The 22,120-nt window shown below is 40.0% G+C and overlaps 1 protein-coding gene across 1 annotated transcript in view; it reads right to left on the bottom strand.

Annotated features, from left to right (window-relative positions):
- pitpnm3 (PITPNM family member 3) overlaps positions 1-22,120 on the bottom strand; it is a 93,991-nt gene that overhangs the window by 31,850 nt on the left and 40,021 nt on the right. Inside the window, exons 4-5 of the mRNA XM_078792923.1 lie at positions 11,368-11,438; positions 9,623-9,846 (exon numbers count right to left, since the gene is read on the bottom strand). Of these exons, the coding sequence (XP_078649049.1) occupies positions 9,623-9,846; positions 11,368-11,438 (295 nt within the window). The remainder of the gene's footprint in view (positions 1-9,622; positions 9,847-11,367; positions 11,439-22,120) is intronic.

A 22,120-nucleotide genomic window follows, 5' to 3' on the forward strand; every position in this document is an offset into this window, starting at 1 on the left:
GCTAAGCACAAGCTTGCGACATGTCAGCAGGCCAGGGACACATCTCATCTTCACGGGTTTATAGGCTACTGTTCACTGTTGACCCCTTTTTTCTTTTACGGTTTCATAGATTAATAAATATGACTTGGGGTGACAGGTGGGGTACACCCTGGACTGGTGGCCAGCCAATCACAGGGCACATATAGACAAACAACCATTCACACTCACATTCATACCTATGGACAATTTGGAGTCGCTAATAAACCTAGCATGTTTTTGGAATGTGGGAGGAAACCGGAGTACCCGGAGAAAACCCACGCATGCAAACTCCACACAGAGATGGCCGAGGGTGGAATTGCTAACCACTCGACCACCGTGCAGCACTAACATTATAATAGCTGTTATAATGACAATGACAAGTACATAATGATTATTGATTGTTAGAGATGATCAATATTACTAATGGGGCTGCACAATGGTCGAGTGGTTAGCATGCAGGCCTCACAGCTAGGAGACCCGAGTTCGATTCCATATATATATATATATATATATATATATATATATATATATATATATATATATATATATATATAATAATGTTGCAATAATTACAAATTATATATATAATACATATAAATAGATATAATATATATATTATATTCTATTCATATATGATATTATATATGATATTATATATATATATATATATAAAAACACTCGACCGCCGTGCAGCCTTAACATTATTATATATATAATATATATATGGAATTGAACTCGGGTCTCCTAGCTGTGAGGCCTGCATGCCAACCACTCGTCCACCATGCAGCCCCATTAGTAATATTGATCATCTCTAACAATCAATAATCATTATGTACTTTTGTCATTATAACAGCTATTATAATGTCAGGACTGCACGGCGGTCGAGTGGTTAGCAATTCCACCCTCGGCCATCTCTGTGTGGAGTTTGCATGTTCTCCCCGTGCATGCGTGGGTTTTCTCCGGGTACTCCGGTTTCCTCCCACATTCCAAAAACATGCTAGGTTAATTAGCGACTCCAAATTGTCCATAGGTATGAATGTGAGTGTGAATGGTTGTTTGTCTATATGTGCCCTGTGATTGGCTGACCACCAGTCCAGGGTGTAACCCACCTCTCGCCCAGAGACAGCTGGGATAGGCTCCAGCACCCCCACGACCCTCGTGAGGATAAGCGGTAGAAAATGAATGAATGAATGAATGAATTATAATGTTATATATCCGTTCATTGGAATTACACCGTGAAGGAAAAATATCAACATAGAGGGACAGTGCACCCGGATGATGCAGTGTAGTTCTATATTACTGCAGAAAACAACCTCCATAACAAACATATTCAATTCATACTACTCCGGATGCCCTGCCTGACACCACCCTGCCATTTACCAATAAGTCTCGGTCTCGGACTATTTGCGTGTCCAGCTATACAGTGACTTTGAGAGGTACACTACAGCTTTAGAAATAAACGGCAGTAATCATGTGGTCCATTCCAAATACTACAGTAAGACAAAGGGAATATTGCACAATTGTACATGAAACGGTTTCATAAGGTCCACATAGTGACATCCTGTACATTAATATAGATTTACACATACCCTGCAGGACATTACTAGTACCAATGGACTAGTAACTTAAATGCTAATTTAATGATGACATTAAAAATCATTTCTTTGCCCCTATTGTGGAGCATTTATGCAATACCAAAAATGAGAAATTAATCACTATTCCAATGTCAAATTGGCATTCTCTAAGCTGTTCCAACAAAGTTGATGTAAATTCCCAGCACAAAAAAAAACAATTAACTGCACAATCGCTAATGAATGCAAGCAAAAGACCACTTGTCAGTCGCTATTTGTAACCCGTCACGATCACTTTAATTGCTAAAGCAAGCAATTGTATTCGACGTTTAGCTGCATGTAAACCCACAGAAAACTGGCAGCTGATGTCCCAGTGGACCAGTTAGCGAGAGCACAGCTGTGAGCAGAAGCACGGCCCACGATGCGGCTCTGATGTGCAGCTGTCTGCATGCAGACGCCATTGGAAGCCTCTTGAGATGCATTTTGACTCGTTCTCTCCAGGGTCGCTTTGTGAGAGATTGTGTTCTTTTAACGACACAGACTTATAAGATAACAGTCAACATGGGGAGACTGTGGAATATATTAGGTGATCACCTAGATGAGTGCGGCACTGCAACAGTCAAGTGCTGTATTAGAGTATTTTTGCTGTCAACAGCAGGGAAGCTTTGCTTTTGGGTTTCACACAAAGGCGACAACAATCCTTGTTGACACAGAGTGGCAAAAACATTTGCGAGGCCAGGATATGGCAAAGAAACACTTGAAAATGAATACCCTGACATATTGTATATAAAAATGCGTATTAAAGGTGCACTTTGCTGGAAACAACACTATGTTCCGCCATTGTTATTTGGGTTGGGATTTGGTAATGGTAATGGTTTTATTTCATTTGAACATGCATAAGATTACAATTGAATGCATCACATAATCAGTTCACAGTTCCACATGTCCAAAAGGAGTAGGAAGAAGCAAAGCTTATTAAATCCTACCCCTCCATCTGGTACTTTTACAATCAGTAACTGTTACATTTGTTCACTTCCTGCTTTCTTAATATAGTTTAAGGTTTTTTTTGGTTGTTTTTTTTTTTTAAATCATTAAATTTTTTGTCCCGTACCGAAGTACGAGGTGATATGACCATCCAATGACATAATGGGTACCATAGTAAGTGTCAATATAGTGATATATATAGCACATCATGACTGGTTCAAGACTCTTCATCCTTGTATTTAGCAAACATCAACTGCTTGTATTGTTTCTTGAATTGGCTCATTGTTGTGCATTGTTTGAGTTCCTTACTCAATCCATTCCATAGTTTGATTCCACATACTGAAATGCTATGGCTTTTTAACGTAGTCCTAGCATATAAGTGTTTCAAATGTAGTTCTTCCCTGAGATCATATTTCTTCTCTCTTGTAGAGAAGTATCGGATGACATTTTTAGCTAATTGGTTATTTTTAGCCTTATGCATTATTTTAGCTGTTTGAAGATGAACTATATCAGCAAGTTGAAGTATTTGTGATTTTAGAAATAAGGAGTTAGTATGTTCTCTGTAGGCGGCATTATGAATTATCCTTACTGACCTTTTTTGTTCACCCTTTCAATGTCTACACCGTCTATTTGTATTTGCTGGTGCGTGTCCTTTCTGCTGTTACCAAACAGCATGATTTTAGTTTTAATTAGGTTCAAGGACAATCTATTATCATCAAACCATCTTTTTAGTGCGACCATTTCTTCTCTGACCTTTCTAATAATTTCGTCTGTACTCCCTCCAGAACAAAAAGCAGTTGTATCATACTAGATATTATACTAGAGAGAACATTTACTAGAGCATTTACAAGCTGCCAACCTTTTCCCATGGTTTACAGCAAATGCTCTCATAAAAATCAAAACCAGGCAAGAAAAGATAACACCAATTAATATTCAGAACACTCATTTCCATTTCTGAACAGGGTTCACAAGTCACAGGACAGAAGCAGCCTGCTGCACGGTTCAACTACTGTCAGGTGAGATTCGAATCATTTGCAATGGATAATGACCTGATTATGGAGGTGCTAGTTTGTACTACAAGAGATGTGGCACTTTTACATCCAAATAATTTCACGTGAATAATGTTTTTTGGATTTGTCCGCTGGTGTGCATCCAAATGCAAAATGTAACACATCTAAAGGATGTATCAGAACAAGAGTGGAACTTTGGCATCACCGGTTCCAACGAACAAAATCCAAACAAAGGCATTAAAATACAACAGTAGTCCTATCTTTCATTCAGCTTGTCAAGCCGCTTTACACATCTCTCCCCTTCTGCTGCAGCAGGACTGGTATGTAATTTGATGTGAAGGAGCGTCTGTCATCACCATGGTTACCACTTCGACCGCAGCAGAAACTCAGCTGCATATAAAATGGAGAAATGACTGAAGAAATGTAGCTTGTGTGTAGGCTATGGAAATGGAGTTCAACTAGTAACGCCGCTAGCCAACAAGTTAGCAAAACTGATATTGGTGCTACACAGTACATCCCTGGCACCCTCTGGTTTCACCTCACAGGACAACAACTAGCTTGCCAACGCCAGTCACAAATCATCACCTAACTTAACAACACAGCTATTTACCTCTTTTTGGTCAGAATTTGCTTTTTTTTTTTAGCTCTGTCAATCAATTAAAATATTTGATCGTGATTAATCACATTTTTTGGTCCATAGTTAACTCACAATTAATTGCATTAAAGATTTTATCTGTAATACGTAGGGGAAATCTCTTTGTGGTAAGCGATTCGATTAATCACATTTTGTCCACAGTTAACTCACAATTAATCACATTTAATCACAGATGGAAATAAGTTTTCATCTATAATAAGTATAGATTGCTTTGTGGTAAATGATTCAATGTGCAACTACAACGATAATTACATCAAATTTTATGTAAAGGGATATCAATTTGGGAACTTTGGACCATTATTTTAAAAATACAGTGAGCAAGCATATTTTTGTATTACTATTTTTTTTATTAGCATATCAGCTCTTAAACTCGCCCACAAACGTTCAGGAAATACAAAATGTGAGCGAGTGAGACCTCTCACATTAACATGTTTTTGTTTATTTGTGTCAGCTCAAAATAAAATTTGTATATTAGTATAAGAATTGCCTCAATGCATCTTTCCTTCATGAAATGTACAAATGAAAATACCTAAAACATATGGTTATACATAGGAATTAATCATTATATGACTGTAAATATTATTTTATTACAATACTCTAACTATTTCCACAGTTTTTGAATGTTTAATGCAATTTGACAGTTTTCCTACTTTTTCGACGGTCATTGAACACACCGACGCATGTTCTCCGACGCAAAGATGGCAGTATGGATGTATTTGGATGTATTTTACTGCTTTTTCTTTCTTTCATTGTTGCTCCCGAATGCTGATACTATTTGGGAACGCATAAAGGTAAGATTTGATGACTTTCAGTGCTAATGTGCATCATTGTGATAGTTTGATGCTAAATCGCTAACGCTAGCATAACACTGGACTTCAAAGCGTCATTAACACGTTAGCTTTGTTGTTTGTCCGCTTTTTAGTGCTCTTGTTACGTTTCCACGGTTATGCTGTCTCCATCCGTGACAAACATACAGCAAATAGTGAACTTCAGGGCTTTAGAACTTTGACATTAAAATACACAATGTGTACAGCTTGTATAGCAGTATAGATTGACTATCCAAAATTAATAAGTCAACACACATCCATTATGGTTGTTTACAGTCAAGGTACTGGTAGCTTCCTTGCACTGGGGAGAGGCAGTTCATAGAGGGAAACAACATGCACCATGACAAACTCCTCCCTTTGGTGCCGAAAGCACAGATTACAAAGAGCAAACAATGTAGCATGCTAATTTTCCATTGCACAAATCAAATAATAACTACGCCTTATTACAGCTCTTAACGTATTAGGATTGAACAAACGGTAATAGACATAAGAAGGGGTGCAAGTGCAATCATGTGATTTTCCTAAATGTAACTTATGTAATAAAGTAATTTGTAGGTCACAACTAATAAACCATTACCACAAAAAAAAAAGATTTAAGGAATCATACAGCAGAGCATAATCCAAGGACTTCTAGTTTATGAATGCACCAAACCGGAAAGATGGATTCTACCATCAAACCTATTTTTTGACCTTGACAGAAAACCATTGTTTTGGACTGCGTTGATCATTCAATTCTCATTTAAAACTAAGTCCAACAGACAAGTCTTGCCTTGTATTACAGGACTAAAGGAGTCCTGAAGTGGTCTATTAACGGTGGTGGCAAGTAGATAAGACCACAAATCAGCTTCATCTCCAGCAGGCTAACCTTGTGATAAAATGTCAAACGCAAAACATCGTCGACTATCCATCTATAAACTGCATTCCACTCCGGCTTGAAAATTAGAAGCTAATGTCCCCTGTAGTCTTCTAATTAGAGCATGGGCCCATTAATAGTCGGAACTACCAACCGGAATAATGAGAGTCTCCTTGACTAACTTAACGGAGGTCACTTACTGTGTACATGTGGACTTCCTGCTTCGATCACAAACTCTGGGGTTCTCCATTACTGCTCACATCTCATTTCGAATGGTCCAAATGTTTTTTTTGGGTGTTAAGGGAATATTTTGGCGCTAATTGGAAGTGCTTTGCCATAGAATTCCCGACTTTGCCATCTTTTTTCCAGTTGGTTTTATGCAGGATGCACGTTTGCATGTTTGTTTACGGATTACAGCAGTCTGTTGTTTTGACAGGCAGTCTCTAGCTGCCACCGCTAGGTACCGTCATTAGCTCGTGCAGCTAATAAGCACTGCGACCCTCTTAGGGAAAAACACAGCAAGCTTGGAAAATAGCACACTCTCCGCGGGGACATCCTGCAGTACAGCATCTATAATCAAGCAATGATTCCAAAGTGTCGTGTTTATGTGGAAGTTTTGCCTCAAGGCGGAAAGAGACCCTGTCACGTCTGCCCGGTGGTGCGACTTTTCAGCCAAGCTGTGAGGAAGAATGTGAGGAAATTCACCTCAAGTTGTCGCGCCCCGTTCTTCTGATGTTTGTATTGTTACATAAATAAAAAATGCGACTCAAAACACTATTCATAAACAAACAAAATGGCACTTGGCCAAAGGTTGTGTTTTCTGGCAACTCTATTCATATCGTCTGGATTTGAACATACATTGTTAATTCTTAAAGTAGCACCAAAATTTCATTCAAAATCTCAAATTATTAGACCACCTTGTTTTTTCAGTTTCTTGTTCATTTTTGGTTCTTCGATTTAAAAAAGTAGAGGCGAGCAATCGGCACTGGACTGCTGTGGAAAGTTTTTGATTCAAACTAAATTTCAAGATCAGACGAACGAAAAACTGGCAATACAAAGTTATTCCAACAAGTGAAAGAAAAACTCGAGGACGACAACTAAAGATTTTTTGTTTAGATGATAGATAGATAGCCATGATCACAAAAATAGCACATAGGAGTTTAATTTCAAACCCGATATATAGCCATTTCTATGTTTTTCTTGATAATAACAAAACACACATCAATCGTCGTAACATCAATAGCTATGACAGGGGTCAGCAACCCACGGCACCAAAGCCGCATGTGGCTCTTCAGATTCTTTACTGTGGCTCCCTTTGCAATGTTGAAGTATTTTTTTTAACACCCAAATGGGGAAAATGCACATCTTTGTAATGAGTTTTTGAAAAAATCGGACTTCCGGTGAGACTCTGAATGAATCCTCGCTGACTAGTGAGTGGATGAGTTCGAGGAATAGTGTTTTGCGGCTACAGTCTATTTTCCGTGGGGGTAAAATGGCTCTTCAGTCTCTGTGACAGCTTGTTTAGTTTCCTTCTACGCTTTAGTTCCTGTTTCCATGCCCTTATTTTGTAGCCACTTCCTTTGTTGTTCCTTTCCGTTCTCGCACTCCTTACTCGTTTCACGCACCTGATTCTTATTTTCTGTTCCGTATTTAGTTCAGGTGTGTGCTCCATTATTAAACTAAGACTTTTGGTCCTGCTTTCCGCGTATAGGGGTCGCAACGCAAAGCTGACATGCGCCGCAAACGTGACACTTTTAATAGTAAAGGTTGCCGACCCCTGAGCTATGGCCAAAAACTTTAATGAGCTATTTTTGGTTGCTATCATTATATTTGTGCAGTACCTTTAGTTGCACTAGACATTTAAATTGAACTGAAGAACCAAGGGTGGTGTAATCATTTTTTCCATGACTGCAGACAAGATGACACTTAGCTTGCTAGGATGGAGTTACTATCTATTTTAGCATGGCTGATTGAAGCAAACAAGATAAAACATAACAAAACTGACTAATGTAAAATACATTCTCATGGAAATGCAGTCACTAATTGAATTGCCATTTGATTCATAGGGAAGGTACATTAATGCTGTATGCGGTGGTGAATGTAAATGGCATATAGAATGAAGGAAACGGAAAAAAAAATAATGAGAATTCCTGTAGTCTAAATGCGTGTTCATATGTAAATTCACATAGTGAATTTATGATTACATTACATTAACATATGTGGCGGTAATTTCATGCATGCAAATTCAGCTTGCGTGAGAATAACTCCTTCCCACTCAACTTCGACTGGAACCTTTTTTTCTTAATATTTCATATGTCCATGTGTTTAAAGCCAAAGCGGCTGTCAAGCCGATGCTCAGCTACAACACTCAGATGACTTAACGCTCCCATTATTCTTCTGGTTACTTCCATGCCATCACTAGTGTCAATCACAAAAAACAGAGATGTTCTTTCAGTCTTATACAGGGTCAGGCAAAATGATCTGACACATTTGTAGGTTAAATAAAAGGCAAATAAAGTAAAGAAACAAAAAAGTGTTTTTATTTTCGAAAAGTACATATAATGCCATTCTGTTTTATTACGTTTTAAAAATTAAATCAGTTCTAGCAGTGCAAGGTCAAGATTGAAGTGCAAACGGAACGCTCGTTGTGTTGCTGTTACGGATTAGTTCGTTTTGATAAAAGTTTCCAAATTAAAACGCGAAGCTCACCAGTCCAATGGCAGCAACTGAAAAAGAAATGAAAAACAATGGCATTATAAAGAAAAAAAGCAAAATGGCATTATATATACTTTTCGAAAATAAAAACTTTACTTTATTTTGCTTTTATTTAACCTACAAATGTGTCAGATCATTTTGCCTGACCCTGTATAACTTCCTTCATAGAAGCTTTCTACATCACAAGCTTTCTGACACCAGCTATTAACATCATTCATTCATTCATTCATTCATTTTCTACCGCTTTTTCCTCATGAGGGTTGCAGGGTCTGCTGGAGCCTATCCCAGCTGTCTTCGGGCGAGAGAGGCGGGGTACACCCTGGACTGGTCGCCAGCCAATCACAGGGCACATATAGACAAACAACCATTCACACTCACATTCATACCTATGGACAATTTGGAGTCGGCAATTAACCTAGCATGTTTTTGGAATGTGGGAGGAAACCGGAGTACCCGGAGAAAACCCACGCATGCACGGGGAGAACATACAACTCCACACAGTGATGGCCGAGAGTGGAATTGAACCCTGGTCTCCTAGCTGTGAGGTCTGCGCGCTAACCACTAGACCGCCGTGCCACCCTGCTATTAACATCAGTGAAATAAAAAAATAAAAACAACTGCAATCAAACAGCGATGAAACCCACAAATCCCAGCACTAAACCCTTAGAGAGACTATTAAACATTCCTTCTGACCAGAAAAAATGAATAATGAAAAAGAAAGCTACCAATTACTGTAGAAAGGTTAATGGAGAAAAGATAAATGATGAAACAACCTTCATCCATTAGCAACATAACTTCAGACCCTTTTGCTTCAAATTATGGGCAAAATAACATAAATACAAGATGTTCTTCAGATTGACAACCAGTTTGCAGCTGCTGAAAACGCAACATAGTTTCAATCATTTTCCCTTCTCGGTAATCGGCCAACAGAAAGCCATTCCTGTGTTACCCGAATTGCCAGGTGTTACTGAGGCTAATGAAACACTCACTTGGACACCAGCGAGAATGCCTCGGCACACACGGCCGGGCACGGCACCAGCTTGATCATCACATGTTCGGCGGCGGCTTGGAAGTGCGCCCGCGTCACCTTCTCCAGCACGGACGCAAAGGTGGCCACATCGCCGGCCTTCGAGCTCGGGTCCCCTCCGACCGTGTCCAGGATGTTTCCCCCGTGTACCACTAGTAACAGAACATGGGTCCTGCATTTGGAATTCTAGAAAATATAAGCAGATCTTATAAATGATAGCCTTGGAATGTGATATTGTTGAACAACATAATATGTTATAGCTTGTATTGTAATTGTAAAACAATTTTTGGTCATTTGTCATTTATTTGTAATAGTTATAGTATCTAGAGATGCTCAGATTGTTTGGCTATCAACTAAGCACTGCTACTCTGTTTACGAAACAAGCTCAGCCAGACGTTATTGTATTTGGTGATTCCCAGCAAGAGAAAAAATACCGTATTTTCCGGACTATAAGTCGCGCTTTTTTTCATAGGTTGGCTGTTCCTGCGACTTATACTCCAGAGCGACTTATAAATGAAAAAACTGTTTATGTTACATAAACACTGGACACCTTTTCTGTTCACGTTTATTTTTTGCGTAGCTGAATAACCATTGTGTTAGCATATCTTACACCTATTCAGCCTGTTCTCTATTCTTTTATTAATGTTAGAACTTGCCTTCCAAGATGAAGCAATGTCTGTTTTGGTCAAGTAGTTTGTAATATATATTACAAACTAAAACGCAAAAAATGCGTTTTATACTCCAGTGCAACTTATATATATATATTTTTCTACCTAATGATGCATTTTTTTAGCCTTGTGCGACTTATACTCCGGAGCGACTTATTGTCCAGAAAATACGGTATTTTCATCTGTCAACAGCTTTTCACACTGGACTGTTTTTGTGAACAATAACGTAAAATATCCGCCAAACTGTTGCTGGAGCCAGCAGCAGCACGATCTCACGTTCTGAGAAAGTGTGTCCGACAATGCGCGCTATCCGTGTAGTGCTACGTTACCACTCTGAGTTCACTCACGGTATGAACAGTAAATCATGAGCTGCCAGTAGCTCCTAAACACTTTTCAATTAGCTCTCCAAAGACTTTCTTAATTTATTATCAGCTCCTATACCCACTATATTAGGAAAGTGGGGTTTGTTTGTAGTTAGGAATCCGTGGGTGGAACACATTAAAACAGACCGTTTTGATGGGAAGCACAAATCCATGGAAATATAGCTGGAAGAGGTGCAGATTATGGAAGATCTAAAATGTTTTCTGTATTGGTTATTGTGGAGTCCTCATTTAATCCTCATTAAATTACTTCTCATTACACTCATGCCTCATTCGGACTCGGCCACTTGTCTGTCAGTGTGTTAGCATATGTGACGGATGTACGGATGTAAATAATGATGGCCAATCTGAAATTAACGAATAATTAAGTTGTTTTTGCTCACATTTTTCCCTACAGCATCTGTCAACCAATAGCTACTTTTGCGTTCATCGCAGTGTTATTGTAGTTGGAACTAATCGATGCCTTCCAACAGTCGATATGAATATTGATCCAAAATCACAAATGTGGCGTATACACCCTCTGAAGGAGTCGTATATACACAGTTTCTTTTCTGCTTTTCTGCAAAGAAACTTAAGAAACACACACTTACAGTATAGGTGACTGTACTAATGACACTCCACCACTACTACACTACTTTCAAGGAGTTTATTGATCCTACCTCTACATCCTCCAGTCCTTCGATGCTGCTCTGGGGGGCACAGCGTGGATTCCCCAGTTGGTAGAGACCCTCTGTAATGGGGGGGAATAAACAAAGATCATGAAGGGGTCACCTACATTCCGCATAAAAGGATATTGATTGTTGGAGATGATCAATATTACTGAAGAGTGGTTAGCATGCAGGCCTCACAGCTACGAGACCTGAGTTTGATTCCACCCTCGGCCATGTCTGTGTGGAGTTTGCATGTTTTCCCTGTGAATGGGCCCGTCCGTGCATTCTTGCATGCTGCAATACGTTGTGTTGTGTTGCCTGGTTTGTTCCCCCGATTTGTCTCTATGTTGGCATTCTTGTATTTCCCTTATGGTACATTTCTATGCTTGTACAGGGTCAGGAAAAATGATCTGACACATTTGTAGGTTAAATAAAAGTAAAATAAAGTAAAGAAACAAAAAAGTATTTTTATTTTCGAAAAGGAGACCAAAGTTCAATAAATAAAATAAAAATAAAAAAATGAAAAAAAATGATGAAAACAAGAAAAAAAAAGCAAAATAAAATAAAGAAACAAAAAAAGTATTTTTATTTTTGAAAAGGAGACCAAAGTTCAATAAATAAAATAAAAATAAATAAAAATAAAAAATAATAAAAAATAATTAAAAAAAGAAAAATAACAGCAAAATAAAGTAAAGAAACAAAAAAGTATTTTTATTTTTGAAAAGGAGACCAAAGTTCAATAAATAAAATAAAAATTAAAAAATGAAAAAAATGATGAAAACAAGAAAAATAAAAGCAAAATAAAATAAAGAAACAAAAAAAGTCTTTTTATTTTTGAAAAGGAGTCCAAAGTTCAATAAATAAAATAAAAATAAATAAAAATAAAAAATAATAAAAAATAATTAAAAAAAAGAAAAATAACAGCAAAATAAAGTAAAGAAACAAAAAAGTATTTTTATTTTTGAAAAGGAGACCAAAGTTCAATAAATAAAATAAAAATAAATAAAAATAATAAGAAAATAATTTAAAAAAAAAGAAAAATAAAAGCAAAATAAAGTAAAGAAACAAAAAAGTATTTTTATTTCCGAAAAGGAGACCAGGGTTCAATTCCACCCTCGGCCATCTCTGTGTGGAGTTTGCATGTTCTCCCCATGCATGTGTGGGTTTTCTCCGGGTACTCCGGTTTCCTCCCACATTCCAAAAACATGCTAGGTTAATTGGCGACTCCAAATTGTCCATAGGTATGAATATGAGTGTGAATGGTTGTTTGTCTATATGTGCCCTGTGATTGGATAAGTTGTAAAAAATGAATGAATGAATGAATATTACTAAGATGAAGGGGGATACACTGAAGGAACCTGGTTAGCCTTGTCCATGCTGTGTCATCTCATTCCTGCAGCATCCTCTTTCTAGACTAGCTGCTTGTTTATGTGGCCCCTTCATCAGGAAGCAACTCACACTCCGTCGGCTCACTCCCCCCCTTCTCCTCTAATCCCAACCCACTGTCTGACGGCTTCTCTCCAGAACGGAGCGACGCACACAAGGGGGCTCGGTGCACATCGCTATTTTTGGTCACAAAAGCAACAGAAAATCAATGAGTTTTTCTTTTCTTGTAAAAGAAAGTGGGAGGCGGAAAGTTCCTGCATAACGTTTGATGTAATTCAGAATGCAAATATGGCCCCTGAAGGGAAACATGATTGAATTTTACACTGAGCGTGAAAAGATTAGGAGTTGGTTTTACGTCTGTATGGTTACCCAAAAAAACGGCATTACTGAGAAGTTCTTTAACTATGATGTGTTTAATGACCTTTTTCTTTTTGGAAAAATATTTTTCCAAAATCATGGTTTCAATAATTGATTCATCATATATTGTTAACGATATTTCTTAGCTGCACGGTATCGAGTGTTTAGCATGCAGGCCTCACAGCTACGAGACCTGAGTTCGATTCCAACTTCCATCTCTGTGTGGAGTTTGCATGTTCTCCCCGTGCATGCGTGGGTTTTCTCCGGGTACTCCGGTTTCCTCCCACATTCCAAAAACATGCTAGGTTAAAAACATAGTAGGTGTACCCCGCCTCTCTCACCCGAAGACAGCTGGGATAGATTCCAGCACCCCCCGCGACCCCCGTGAGGATAAACGGGAGAAAATGAGGCCTCACAGCTCGGAGAAAATGAGGCCTCACAGCTAGGAGACCAGGGTTCAATTCCACCCTCGGCCATCTCTGTGTGGAGTTTGCATGTTCTCCCCGTGCAGGCGTGGGTTTTTTCCGGGTACTCCGGTTTCCTCCCACATTCCAAAAACATGCTAGGTTAATTAGCGACTCCAAATTGTCCATAGGTATGAATGTGAGTGTGAATGGTTGTTTGTCTATATGTGCCCTGTGATTGGCTGGCCACCAGTCTGGGGTGTACCCCGCCTGTCTCGCCCAATGACAGCTGGGGTAGGCTCCAGCAACAACCGCGACCCTCGTGAGGAAAAGCGGTACAAAATGAATGAATGAATGATTATCTGCGTCAGGGCTACTGGCGAGTGACGGGATGAAAAACTCTGACGTGTAAATATCTAGACCTGAATATATGACGACTTGTCTTTTTCTATGAAAAATACTGTTTTATATTGAGGCCATTTGTCATGCGTTAAGTGCTGTTGCCAAGAGAGCATATAATAATCACACAATAAACAACCGAGTGACACCTAAAACAATTAAGTATTCTGTTGTAATAACCTACAGCAGCAACAATCTGGCAGGGAGGATGTAATTAAGAACGCACGTGTGCTTCAGCCTGACTTGTGTACATTTAAATAGGAAACGTCACGTCAATGACAAGTGCAGAAAAGACAAGTGTGAAATAGTCGTGCTTGAGGAAGCAGAAACGACGGCCGACAAACAATTAGAGAAAAAAAAAACCAACAAACCACTGGGGTAAATTCAGCATACATGGCGAGGAACCACGGGAGCGGTCCGAGTCTGGGTGTGAGATGAATTTATTATCTATTTCTTACAGAAGAAATCTACTGTATGTGTTGCTGAGGCAGTCATTCTAAGCTACACATACAGCGGATAATTCTTTGTGAATAGAGCTGTAAAAATAGCAAAATATAAAACAGCCCGGCTGCCTTTTTTTTCCTCATTTATTTCCTTAAATTATCCCGAAGAAAAATGCCCTTTTCTTTTATTGCTTTTTAGCTTCCCTCGAGCAGAAAGAGGAAGAAAACAACATTAATTTAATAGCAATTCCAGTGTGACAGATAGCCTCCCCATGTGCTAAAAATGTCCTGGCAGTTGGAGATGAAAGAATACAAATGAGACTCGGACCTTAAAGGGGAACCACACAATTTTGCGAGAATTTTGCCCATCATCAAAAATCCTTATTTGAGGAATAAACACATCTGTTTGTTTTCTATGTGTTATAAAGATATCAAAACAGATAAAAATAGACTGCTCATTACTGTAGTAAGGTGGCTAGTGGCGTGCAGTGGGTCAAACTGCCTCCCAACTGGCTCGTCATGGCCCTTAATGGCGGCAAAAATTGAGTTTTGCAGCAAGAAAACTTAAAAAAAACTTTTAAAATCTTTGTTGCGTCACTGCATTAAGCAATTGTCACAAAGTGTCCACCAAGTGGAACCAAATGTCACAAACAATCCGCCTATTGGAATCCACTGAAATGTAATGGCGCGAGCCAAGTTGTGCCAATGATGCTAGGAGTCCACTGGGCCGGTGCCAGTTCACATCAATGCAATTTGCTGTGGTGCCTAATGTCACCAATAAGGTGCCTAGTGGCATGCAGTGGCTCAAACTGCCTCCCAACTGGCTCGTCGTGGCCCTTAATGGCGGCAAAAATTGAGTTTTGCAGCAAGAAAACTTAAAAAAAACTTTTAAAATCTTTGTTGCGTCACTTGCATTAAGCAATTGTCGTGAAGTGTCCACCAAGTGGAACCAAATGTCACAAACAATCCGCCTATTGGAATCCACTGAAATGGCGCTAGGAGTCCACTGGGCCGGTGCCAGTTCACGTCAATGCAATTTGCTGTGGTGCCTAATGTCACCAATAAGGTGCCTAGTGGCATGCAGTGGCTCAAACTGCCTCCCAACTGGCTCGTGGTGGCCCGTAACGGCGGCCAAAAATTTAGTTTTGCAGCAAGAAAAAGTGTGACATGTGCTAAAAATGTCCTGGCAGTTGGAGATGAAAGAATACAAATGAGACTCGGACCTTAAAGGGGAACCACACAATTTTGCGGGAATTTTTTGCCCATCATCAAAAATCCTTATTTGAGGCATAAACACAAATGTGTTTGTTTTCTATGTGTTATAAAGATATCAAAACAGATAAAAATAGACTGCTCATTACTGCATGTAAAGGGACCTACCCATTCAAGACATTTGAAGCCTTAATATTTAAGAAAAAATTAAAATATACAGTAAAGTCTCATTATATCGATATTCTCGGGAGTCGGAAAAAATACCGATATAACCGGACTATCCATATATCCGATCCTGCGCCGAACTGCATTAAAAGTGGGCGGATCTTTGATATGGCATGTAATTTTCTCCTTGAGTTCATGGATTGCGTATCTAGCATGCTTTTGTACTACAATACATTTTGTACTACAGTAAATAAAAATAAACTTACGCTGTAGTGATTACCGGTTACCGGGACATAATTCACCCCGGAACATAATTCACCCCGGAACATAATTCACCCCGGAACTATCGATAGGGAAGGTGTTGCCACCCGGAGGGGTAGGCGCGAGGGACGGGTGTTTTCCGCTGTGTGTGCTGCACTCTGGTGGTGGAAGTGTGAAAAATAAAGTTGACTGGAAGCAGCCGTTCGCCGTGTTCTTTTTTGGTATTGAAATCCTTAAGCAAAGATTGATTTAAGCTGCTTTTGTATCGATATAAGCAGACCAAATTGGCTGGCGGGAGATGAAAAGGGCATCCTAGTAACCGGATTATCATAATAACCGTGTATCGTACTAACGGAGCTAATTATATCATAAAAGACTAGAAATTTGCCGGGAAATGAAAATAGTATCGTAATAAGTAGTAATTCGTTTTAACCGATATCGATATAACGAGACTTTACTGTAACAGCATTGTCAGCATTGTCAGCAGCACACATTTTTAGTGACCTTCATAATAATAACAATGTCGCTATGGCTTGGTGAGTGTTACCGTTTTTCTGAGTCTCTTTCAGAAGGTTTTATAGGTCGAATAAGTTTCTCCCCTGAGCTGTCTCTTTTTAGCTGTTTGTATATCTTTAGAATGCCAGAAAAGAGAATATTTTTTCCTTTAAATGTATGTTTACCGTTTCACCGTCTCGCTGCATGTGGATATGAAAGCTATGGAAAATGACTCAATAAGTTCTGCACCCTGGAGGGAAATCTACAGCTTGAGTGGCATTTTATTCTCCTTATACATCATGTTGCCTTTCAACGTGGTCTCGTTGGCGGAGCTCATTATTTTGTCTTCCTCTAAACTTCCTGTTTAGCTTACAAAAAGGAATGCGCTCTAGTGTATTTAGTATCAAAATATTACATATACTGAACATACACTGAAAAAAAAATGGTTCACCCTTGCCATTGGACACACTTGTGGGCAAAATATTGTCAAGTCATGCTGCTAAGCTCCAAGCCAAAATGAATGTTAACATTAAAGCAAAAGGTAAACTGTGTTGACTTTCTATAACCACTTTGCTCTCGTTCTCTGGATTTGCCATCTTTTCATCTTTTTCTTAAGAGCTTTTGTGAATGCTTGCCGAGTGATAAATACGGGAAGACAGATGGGAGAGAAACGCAAAGGGAAGGAGCGAAAAGGGCAAAGTGGGCGAATAAAATCTGTGCAGAGGCTGAGGAAAATTAGAAAAAAAAGAGCTGAAGGAGTAATTGAAGAGCAGAGCAAAGCCATAAAGGCTTCAGAGGAAGTGACAAATAGATGGAGATTAAAGGGCGGCTTTGACTGAAAGGCGGCGGCTGCACCTTTAAGGCTTCCCGATGACGAGATTTTTTTTTTATTTGCACATAGATTTGCACATAATTTCCAGACCTGCACAAATATGAGCCACACTAATGTCAGCGATTATTACACACACGTGATTAGAACGTAGACAGCTGTGAGTTTCTCGTTAAGTGACGCATTTAGACATTCGACCATGGACCGCATGTTGTGACAATCTCCATTTTATTTTAAATTATTTAATAACCGAAATTGTATTTATGTTGTCAGCCAAGTGAGTAACAATATTCAAAGCTGTCCTAATCAGGTCATCAAATCACACGAGACTACTACCGTAAATAAGCCGCTACTTTCATACATGCAGTACACGTTTGTATATAAAGATGGCGCTCAAACGGTATCTTATGCTAGGAGTCCACTGGGCCGGCGCCAGTTGGTGCCACTTTACGCCAATGCAATTTGCTGTGGTGCCTAGTGTCACCAATAAGGTGCCTAGTGGTGTGCAGTGGCTCAAACTGCCTCCCAACTGGCTTGTGGTGGCCCTTAACGGGGGCAAAAATTTTGTTTGACAGCAAGAAAACTTTAAAAAACTTAAAAAAACTTTAAAATCTTAGTTGCGTCACTTGCATCAAGCAATTGGTGCAAAGTGTCCACCAAGTGGAACCAAATGTCACAAACAATCCGCCTATTGGAATCCACTGGAATGTAATGGCTCGAGCCAAGTTGCGCCAATGATGCTAGGAGTCCACTGGGCCAGTGCCAGTTGGTGCCAGTTCACGCCAATGCAATTTACTGTGGTGCCTAGTGTCACCAATAAGGTACCTAGTGGCATGCAGTGGCTCAAACTGCCTCCCAACTGGCTCGTGGTGGCCCGTAACAGCGGCAAAAATTGAGTTTTGCAGCAAGAAAACTTAAAAATGTTTAAAATCTTCATTACTTGCATTAAGCAATTGGCGCGAAGTGTCCACCAAGTGGAACCAAATGTCACAAACAATCCGCCTATTGGAATCCACTGGAATGTAATGGCTCGAGCCAAGTTGCGCCAATGATGCTAGGAGTCCACTGGGCCGGTGCCAGTTGGTGCCAGTTCAAGCCAATGCAATTTCCTGTGGTGCCTAGTGTCACCAATAAGGTGCCTAGTGGCGTGCAGTGGCTCAAACTGCCTCCCAACTGGCTCGTGGTGGCCCGTAACGGCGGCAAAAATTTAGTTTTGCAGCAAAAAACTTTAAAATCTTAGTTGCGTCACTTGCATCAAGGAATTGGCTCAAAGCGTCCACCAAGTGGAACCAAATGTCACAAACAATCCGCCTATTGGAATCCACTGGAATGTAATGGCGCGAGCCAAGTTGCGCCAATGATGCTATGAGTCCACTGGGCCAGGGACAGTTGTTGCCAGTTCGCGCCAAAGATTATGTGGCTGTGGCGACGAATAACGGCAACATGGCAACATGCCGAGCCACTAACGAGCCATATAATCTTTGACGTGAACTGGTACCGGCCTAATGGACTCCTAGCATTACATGTCCCAGCACCTTGAATGAGCACTTATACTATACTGAAGCACTTGACATGGTTTAGAGAGCGGTCTGCTATAGGAACATATGTGTGTGTGTGTTTGTGTGTGTGTTGGAGAGAAAGGAAGGGGTGCATAAAAGCCATGATCTCTGCAGGAGGTACTTTTATCTCCACAGGAACACACTGACATTCTCACTGAAAGTCAGTCATTGAAAGCAACAGCTTTTTATTTTTTGGAACATCAGCATTGACCTTTGCCACCAGAGCTGATCTGTTACTTTTGGGATAAGTCAATGAATCCGCAAAAGGTTGAATTGAGGGCAAGTGGACTCTTCTTGTTTGTTGAAGATGTTTCACCTTTAAACCAAATGGCTTCTTCAAGTTCTTAAAGTTTGGGTTTGATGATCACAGAAGATCCTGCATAAAATTCATTCATTCATGAGGGAGCCTATCCCAGCTGTCTTCGAGCGAGACACCCTGGACTGGTGGCCAGCCAATCACAGGGCACATATAGACAAACAACCATTCGCACTCACATTCATACCTATGGACAATTTGGAGTCGCCAATTAACCTAGCATGTTTTTGGAATGTGGGAGGAAACCGGAGAAAACCCAGACATGCACGGGGAGAACATGGAAACTTCACACAGAGATACCCGAGGGTGGAATCGAACTTGGGTCTCCTAGCTGTGAGGCCGTCCTGCATAACAATCAGTTTTTCTTAACTGTCTGTTAGCAATTCTGTGGAATTAGACAAATTTGGGAGAGACATGTCAGGATATCATTATATAAGTTTGAAGTAAATGGTTTCTTTCAAACCAGCAGTCCAGAATTTGGACATTTTTGGACATTTTTCCTGTCTCTGGGACAAAAGAAAGTGCTCTTCTACTGTATGTTATGCCATGTGTTTGGATAAGGGTTGCTTGGTCTCTCCAACGTTGAATTTACAGACTCACACAGTGTCGCTATTAATAATCAGAATCAGAATGCCTTTTATTGTCATTTTACATATTGTAGAATGAAATTGCAGCAGCTCCATTTTCAGCGCAAGACAGTATGGCAGGACAAAATATAGAAATTAGAAGAATAAATAAAGAATAAATAGAAGAATTAGAAGAATAAATTATAATAAATAACAAAGGGTCTACATTAGTGACATCTTGTTGAGGGAGATGATAACACAACAAGGTGCATCATATTGTTGGCTAACCGGAGAGGGCATGCAAATCGAGGTCAAATTGGGGACATTAACCAAAATACATGCTAACCAGGGCGGATGCTAACCGAGGTTCCACTGCATATTCATGAATATAAGTGTGAATCGGCTCCAGTGCATGGTAGAAAATGAACGAATCGGTCATAATATCTGTCAATCTAGCATTGGTTGCCTTGGTTACATGGTAACATCTTGTTGAGGGAGATGATAACACAACAGGACGCATCATATTATTGGCTAACCGGAGAGGGCATGCAAACCGAGGTAAAATTTGGGCATAAATGTTCGACATTAACCAAAATACATGCTAACCAGGGCGGATGCTAACCGAGGTTAAATAAATACCATATCATATATATATGGTCAAGTCAAGTCAAGTCAAGTTTATTTATATAGCCCTTAATCACAAAAGAGCCTCAAAGGGCTTAACAAGCAGGCAACAGTAGAAGACAGACAATAGACGACAGACGACATCCCCTGATCTGAACCCCCATCAGGGCAAGGAAAAACTCAAAAACCCATTAGGGAAAAAGAAACCTTGAGAAGGGACCGCAGATGGGGGAATCCCCCTTCTAGGATGACCAGGCTGCAATGGATGTGGAGAGGTTTACATGTGACAGTTAAATAAAAACATAGAGTATAATAGTCCAGGTCCAAGATGTGATGCCATTAGGACAGTTGGGCAGCCGTGGGTCTTGAGATGATCACTATCCCTCTGCTGCAGCGCCTCCAAGGTAGGCCACGTCCGATGTCCAATTTCGTCAAGGCAGACTTCCAAAACAGCCTCTCCTGGACCCGCCCCCTCAGCCGGAGGGGCGGTATGGGAGAGAGAAGGAGCGGCAGTCAAAGCAGGCGGGGAATATTTTTAACAAAACGCTAAAGTATAGAAATGAGTCTTAAGTCGGGACTTGAACATTTCTACTGAGGTAGCAGCTCTAATATTAACAGGTAGATCATTCCACAACGTTGGGGCCCGAATGGAAAAGGCTCTAGAGCCTGCATACTTCTTTCTGGCTCTCGGGATAGTCAAAAGACCGGCGTGTTGTGAGCGTAGGTTTCTAGACGGAGCATAGGGTACAATTAGGTCCACCAGATAAAAAGGTGCCAACCCGTGTAATATTTTGTAAACCAGAAGCAGTACCTTAAAGTCACATCTTAAGTGAACTGGGAGCCAGTGCAGGTTGGCTAGTATTGGTGAAATATGGTCACACTTACGTGTCCTTGTAAGAAGTCGCGCTGCAGCATTTTGTACTAACTGTAAGCTTTTGAGACTCGCCATTGGAAGACCAGAAAGCAGTACATTACAGTAGTCAAGGCGAGACGTGACAAATGCATGGACTAGGGTCTCTGCATCAGAAGTTGATAGAATAGGTCGTATCTTTGCAATATTGCGAAGATGAAAAAATGCTGTTTTAGTAACATTCTTAATGTGTTTATGAAAGGATAAAGTCGGGTCCAATATCACACCCAGATTTTTTACAGAGTCACTTTGGGAAATTATACTATTATCAAAACTCAGAGTGGTGTCCTTAAACAGGCGGCTCTGTTTAGCAGGGCCGATAATCACCATCTCAGTTTTATCAGAGTTCAGGAGTAAAAAGTTACAGGACATCCAATGTTTAATATCAATGAGGCAAGCCTCCAAATTAGAGCAGTCGTGCGGGTCAGTTAACTTTAGTGGGACATAAAGCTGAGTGTCATCAGCATAAGAGTGAAAGCTAATCTTATGTTTGCGAATGATGTCGCCAAGCGGTAACATGTAAATGTTAAATAAAAGAGGGCCGAGCACTGAACCTTGTGGAACTCCACAAGTGACATCACAGAACTCTGAAGTCATATCATCACAGACGACACGATGCGTCCGATCCTCAAGATAAGATTTAAACCAAGAGAGTACCGGACCAGTAACACCAACATATGTTTGAAGGCGTTCCAGTAAGATAGAGTGATCGACAGTGTCGAAAGCAGCACTGAGATCAAGTAATAACAATATTGTAGATGTGTCACAGTCCATAGAAAGAAGAAGATCATTTGTCACTTTTGCAAGGGCTGATTCAGTGGAATGGTTTCCCCTGA

This window comes from Doryrhamphus excisus, linkage group LG8 (genome assembly GCF_037039965.1).
Source record: "Doryrhamphus excisus strain RoL-2023G ecotype Guam linkage group LG8, RoL_Dexc_Guam_v1.1, whole genome shotgun sequence".
Taxonomy (NCBI): Eukaryota; Metazoa; Chordata; class Actinopteri; order Syngnathiformes; family Syngnathidae; genus Doryrhamphus; species Doryrhamphus excisus.